The sequence below is a fragment of the Cygnus atratus genome, chromosome 11 (assembly GCF_013377495.2).
Source record: "Cygnus atratus isolate AKBS03 ecotype Queensland, Australia chromosome 11, CAtr_DNAZoo_HiC_assembly, whole genome shotgun sequence".
In the NCBI taxonomy this organism is placed as follows: Eukaryota; Metazoa; Chordata; class Aves; order Anseriformes; family Anatidae; genus Cygnus; species Cygnus atratus.
This window is the reverse complement of record NC_066372.1, coordinates 20,439,496-20,445,495: the sequence shown is the minus strand read 5'-3', so window position 1 is coordinate 20,445,495 and position 6,000 is coordinate 20,439,496. Positions and strand designations below refer to the sequence as shown.

The window sequence follows — 6,000 nt, the reverse complement described above, 5'->3', positions numbered from 1 at the left end:
GTCGGCTTTTATTAAAGAACCCAAACCGCGTACAGAGGCGCCTCTCCCTCGAGCGGGCGAGCGCGGTGGTCTCTCTGTCTGCGGAGTCGCGAACCGCCCGTTAAAGTGCTGTTACATCCATAAATGTACGGGGGGGGGGGGGGGGGGGGGGGAGGGATGGGGGGGGAGGCGAGGGGGGAAAATAAATATACATCATAAATAAATAAAAATCCAACAAATACTGTACCAAGAGAATCACAGTACATTTATATCCATTGCACATAGCCACTTTTGTTTCCAGTCTGGACGAGGGTGGAAGAAGCGGACACACAGGGAGGGAGGGGAAGACGCGGAGCGGGGGGGGGGGGGGCCGGGGCGGAGGTGGGAGGGGGCAGGGCGGCCCCCCCCCCCCCCCCTGCCGTCCCGGGGCCTCTCCCCGCCGTATTGCCAGTCCGAGAGGGCCGAGCTCCGAGTCCTCTATGTACAAGTGTCTCCTCGTGGAAATGGCTTGTGTGGGCTCTGCCCTCGGCTGCTGCGCGCCGCAGGGCGCATGGCTTCGGGGGGGGGACGGGGGGGGGGACGACGGGACGACGACGACACCGGGGGGGGGGGGCTCACTGGGGCAGCAGCGGCGGCTTGAAGGAGCAGTTCCCCGTGCAGTGCCGCGGGGTCAGCATCTTGCAGGAGAAGTGGTGCAGCGCGTCGTGGGCCTCTGCAAAGCGACAACGCCGTCACCCCACCGCCGGGAGGGGTCGTGGGGGGGGGGGTCGCTCCCCCCTCCTTAGACGGCTGAGCTCCCCCCCCCCCCCCCCCTCCCCCGTGCTGCCCCCGGTACCTTTCAACTTCTGCTGGATGGCGTAGCGCGCTTTCCTCTCCTGGTCCAGTTCGTTGCACAGCGTATCTGGGGGGGGGGGGGGGTAAAGCATCACAACGGGGCTGGGGGGGACCGGGGTGCGACCGCCCCGTCGGGGGGAGCGGGCTGCGCGGCCGGGGGGGCAGCGCGGAGGGAGGAGCGGGGGGCGGCCGGCGGGGGGGGGGGACGGGACGGGGACGGCCGGGCACCGCTCCCGGCTCATTTTGCGGCTCGGATTTTAATTTTTTTCCATTGAAGCCGGGAGGGAAATCGCTGCCTTCGGAAGGTTCGCATCGTAACGACGCCTCGCAGCTCGCGCTGCCGAGGGACTCAGAGCGCACGGAAGGGCGCGGGGGGAAACAGAAAGAGGCGCAAATTAAAAACAAAACAACAACAAAAAAAAGGGGGAAAAAAAAAATACCTCGGACGATCTGGAGCTGCTGCACCATCTCCTCGCGGTACGCCAGCTCCCGCTTCATCTGGTCCTGGAAGTTGTCTGCGGGGCAGGGGGGGTCAGCGCCGCCCGCCCCCGGCCCGGCTCCCGCTGCCCGGCGCGGGGCGGGCGGGGGGCAGCGAGGGGGGCTCGCCGGTACCTTTCAGGCTCTGGAAGTCCCTCTCCAGCTTCTTCCTCAGCTCCATTTGCTCCAGGACCAGTTTTTGCAACTCGTCTGTTTAAAAATACATGGCGGGGTCGGGGGCAGCCCGCTCCTTCCCATATGGAGGCGGCTCAGCGCGGCGCTAATCGCATTACGTTACATTAATCACAGGAGTTAATCACTCCTGCCGAAAACCTAAATACCTCGAGCCGCGAGGAGACGCCGGGGGGTCCCTCCTGCCCGCCCCCGGCCCGGCGGGAGGGGGCGGCCGCAACGGGCGCCGTCGGGGCGCAGAGCTCCGCGGAGCGGCCGCCCCCCCCCCAGCCCGCCCCGTCGGGGGCCGCCCCCAACCCTCCTCACCTCGGGCCAAGTTTTCGATGTCCTTTTCCACCAGCTGCGTCCCCGCCACGTCCATGCCGAGGCCGTCCTCTCCTGCGGGGTCGGGGGCGCGCACGGGGTCAGCGCCGCCGCCGTCGGGGGAGCCGCGGCCGCGGAGAGCCCCGCGGAGGGGCCGGCGCTTACCTCTGTCGGTATTTACAGGGCTGGGATGCGAGACGTTCCTTTGGTCCTGATAGGATTTTCTGGTCTCTAAATCCTCTGCCGTCGAGTGATTGTCTTCTTTATCTTGCTCTTAAAGTTAATAAACCGCTTTTCAACCATAAGCAATGAAAGTATGGTCCTGATATATCCTTAATTACATAATTAAGGACAAAGCCCTCGTTAAAGCCTTCTTAGCGGACATCCTAATCGCTTTGCCGCTGGAAAGTAGCTTGCTGCCGGGAGCTCGGCCCCGCCGCGCCGCGCGGCCCCGCAGCCCGGCCCCGCAGCCCCGGCCCCGGCCCACGCCGCCGGCGGGGGCACCCCCGGGCCCGGCGAGGGGCCTCGGCCCGGCCCCTCTCCGGAAACCGTTTGCTCTCGCTATTCTCCCTTAAGCCCCCCAAAACGAAAGCGACGGCTGGGGCGCCCCCCCGGGGCCGAGCGGCGGGGGGAGGCGGTGCCCGGGGCCGCGCCGTCGATGGGCACCGCGCCGCCACCCCCCCGGGGCCCCGGCCGGGAGCCCCCCAGCCCCCGCGGCGCGCTTTACCCTTGGCCTCGGGGGTGCACAGGTAAGCGGCCGAGGCTCCCAGGGAGGAGGTGGTCTTCAGCGCCTGCAGGTGCTGCTCCCCCCGCTCCGGCGCGTACACCTACAAAAGAGCGAGTCAGGGCCGGGGGTGTCCGGGCAGAGCCCCCCCCCCGCCCCGGGGCAGAACCCGCCCGGCCCCGCACCTCGTAGGCGCTGCCGCTGCTGCTCCGCTCGGGGCTGCCGTCGGGGGGCTGGCCGCCCTCCTCCGCCGCCGCCTCGCCCGCTTTCTCCTCGGGCCCGTCGGTGGCGGCGGGCAGCGGCTCCTCGGGCCCGGCCAGCAGCCGGGGCGGCGGCGGCTCCCGCTCCTCCGGTGCCGCGGCGGAGGCGGCGGCGGCGGCGGCGTCCTCGTCGTCGTCCTCCGGGAAGCGGTTGGACTCCACGTCCACCTCGGGCTCCTCGGCCGTGTCCCCCCCGGGGGAGAGCGAGCGGTAGCTGGAGCTGCCCTCGCTGAGGAAGTCCGGGGAGAGGTAGCCGGGCCCGCGGGCGGCCCCGCCGCCGCCGCCGTACGCCTCGCGGGTGCCGTAGAGCTTGGCGATGCTCTCGGTGTCCTTCACCACCGGGCGGAAGGCGGACAGGTAGCTGCCCTTCCTGGGCAGGGGCAGCGGGCCGAGCAGCGCCTCGTCCCCGGAGCGCTCCTCCTCGCCGGCCGCCCTCGACAGCGCGCTGGAGCAGCGCTCGCCGTCGGCCCCGGAGCCCTCCTGCGGCGTGGCGCTGCTCCGCCCGCTGCCCGACGGCTCCGAGCCCTCCGGCTCGCCGTGCCGCCCCGCCAGCCCCGACGGCTCGGCCGCCGCCGCCGCCGCCGCGGCCGCCGCCGCCACCACGACGGCCGTGGCCGCCGCCTTGGCCTGGCTCTGCGCCGGGTAGGGCGGCACGGGCAGGCTGCCGGCGGCCGGCCAGAACATGGGGAAGGACGGGTAGACGCCGCCGTCCTTGGCGGCGCCGGGCTGGTGCGGCGGCTGCGCCGGCTGGTGCGGGTGCGGGTGCGGCGGCCCCCAGAACATCCCCGACGGCAGCGCGCCGCCCTTGCCCGGCTCGCCGCCGCCCGCGCCGCCCAGCGCGTCCTCCTGCTTCTTGGGGCACAGTCCGAAAGCGGCGGCCGGGAAGCCGTACGGGTGGGGGAAGAGCGGCGGCGGCAGCTTCTGCAGCATGCCGAAGCCCTTGCTGGGCACCGGGATCACCGGGTAGCTTCGCACCGCGCCCGCCCCGCCGTGCGCCCCCGCCGCCCCGCCGTGCGCCGCGGGCAGCCCCAGCGCTCCGCGCTCGCCCGCCGGCTCCTGCCCGCTGCAGCGCAGGCTCTTGTGCGCCGGGGCCAGCTCGGGGCCGGCGGGAGGCGGCGGGTGCAGCGAGGCCTTGGCCGCCGGCGAGCCGCCGCCGGGGCCGGCGGCGGGGGCGCCTTGCAGGGAGAAGGTCCGCTTGCGGGTGCCGCCGTTGAACATGGCCTTGACATCCTCCCAGGCGTGCGACAGCTCCTCCGTGGCCGTCTTGTCGCTGAGCTTGAGGTGGCGGCGCCACGAGTTGAAGTTGGCGGCGTCGGGCTGCGTGTACTTGGAGTCCGGGGTGCGGTGCGAGTGGAAGATGAACTTGTTGGGGGAGAAGTACATGCTGCAGTAGCTGCACTTGATGCACTTGGCGCGGGAGCTGTTGTAGCGCGCCGGGATGAAGCTGCCCCGCGAGCCCCAGGCGCACTCGTGCACCACGTCGAAGGCGAAGTTCTCGGGCAGCTTGGGCGGCTTGTGCTCGCCCAGGAAGGACTTGCAGAGCCGCTCCGCCTCCCGCTTGGTGATCATGCCGCAGCGGCGGGAGGAGATGGGCATGGCCCCGGCCCGCCGCAGGATCTCCAGCTGCACCGGCGTGCACTGCACGCAGGTGATGCCCAGGGCCACCCGCCGGTTGTGGATCTCATTGTAGCTGTAGTTCTTGAGCAGCGTGTTGGAGATCTGCGCCAGGCACAGCCGCTCCTGCCCGTCGATGACCAGGGACACGATGGGCACTCCGTACAGAGAGGTCTCACCCACTTGGTTGGGCTTGAGGGTATTGGAGCCCTGGTACGGCTGCAGCTCTTGCTTTGAATTTGGGGAGGAGCTTGCATCTCTCCCATTTCCCATCTGACTGGCGATCGCCTCCATTCCCCCCAAAACGCCCCTGCAAAACAAAATCGGGGAAAGGCGCGGGTTACCACCGCTCCCGGGGCCCCGCCGCCGCCGCCGCTCCCATCCCGGCCCGGCCCGGGGCCGCCGCGCATCCCCAGCGCCGCCGGTACCGGCCCCGCCGCAGCCGGGCGGCCCCGGGAGCCCGGGGGGGCAGCGGCCGCCCGGGGCAAGGACGGCCCGGGGGGTGCGGGGGGACCCCGCTGCTCGCCCCGGGGGGTCGAGCCGCGTCCCTTTGTGCCGGCTCGCCGAGCCGTGCCGGGCCGTGCCGAGCCGAACCGAGCCGGGCCGTTGCGCGGAGCCCCGGGAGGGCTCCAACGAAAGGCACCGGCGGAGGCTGCCGGCGGGTCCCGGCGCGTCCCGGCGCGTCCCGGCGCGGCGGGGCCGAAACTTGCCGCTCGGAGCGGGGCGGGCGCCCCTTCTCCCGGTGCCGGCGGATCAGGGCCCGGGGCGGGCAGGAGCCTCCGCACGGAGCCCGGGGGCGGGGGACGACAACAAATGGGCTTAGCCGGGCACTAAGCGGCTTCCGCGGCCATCACGCGAACCGCCGGGAGCGGCTCCCCGGGACGCGCCCGGCCCCGCGAGCCCCCCCCCGGCCCCCCGCCGCCCCGCGGCACTTACCGGGGCGCCGAGCCCGGCTGGACGGGCGGCCGGGCGGGCTCTCCTCGGGGCTAGCGGCCGCCGCGCAGCCCCGGAGCTCCGCTGCCCGCCGCCGGGGCCGCCATCCGCCGGGGGCCGCGCTCCGCCGAGCGGCGGGCGGGCGGGGGGGGCGCCCCGGCTCCGGCCCCGGCCCCGGCCCCGGCCCCGCCGAGCCGCCCCCGCGGGGAGCCGGGCGGGCCTCGGGCACCCGCTGAAGGCTCCCGGCCGCTCTCCGGGGCCGCCGCCCGCCCCGGCGCCGCGTCCGCCCGGGCGAGATGCAACAAGAGCGAGTGGCCAGCCGCGCCGCCGAGGGAGGATCCGGAGCCGTACTTGGAGCCGCCGCACATTGATCCGGTGACAGCTAAAATAACGGGAAGACACACCCACTTAGCACCAGCATATTTACATTAACTGCCTCCGGGACCCCGCGGCCGTCAATCACCGACGCGCTCCAGTCAATCACGGCGCGGCTCTCAGGCACGGGGGGGGCGCGGGGGGCCGCCACCGAGCGGGGACCCGCCCGGGCTGCCCGAGGTAAGAGCGCGGCCCGGCCCCGGCCCCACCTGCGCGGGGCTCCGCCGCCCCCCCCCCGCGCCCCCCCCCGCGCCCCCCGGCAGCCGCCGCCGGGAGGGGCTCGGCGGGGGCACCCGCGGGGGGCCGTGG

General features: G+C 72.8%; 1 protein-coding gene across 1 annotated transcript; it reads right to left on the bottom strand.

Annotated features, from left to right (window-relative positions):
- Positions 1–593: 593 nt before the first annotated feature.
- SKOR1 (SKI family transcriptional corepressor 1) lies at positions 594–4,677 on the bottom strand. The gene is made up of 8 exons (XM_035569437.1): positions 2,695–4,677; positions 2,513–2,612; positions 1,951–2,058; positions 1,789–1,860; positions 1,426–1,500; positions 1,254–1,328; positions 815–880; positions 594–691 (listed from the first exon to the last, which is right to left on the bottom strand). Exons 1-8 carry the CDS (start codon positions 4,675–4,677, stop codon positions 594–596), a joined length of 2,577 nt encoding a protein of 858 aa, XP_035425330.1.
- Between the last annotated feature and the right edge of the window lie 1,323 nt (positions 4,678–6,000).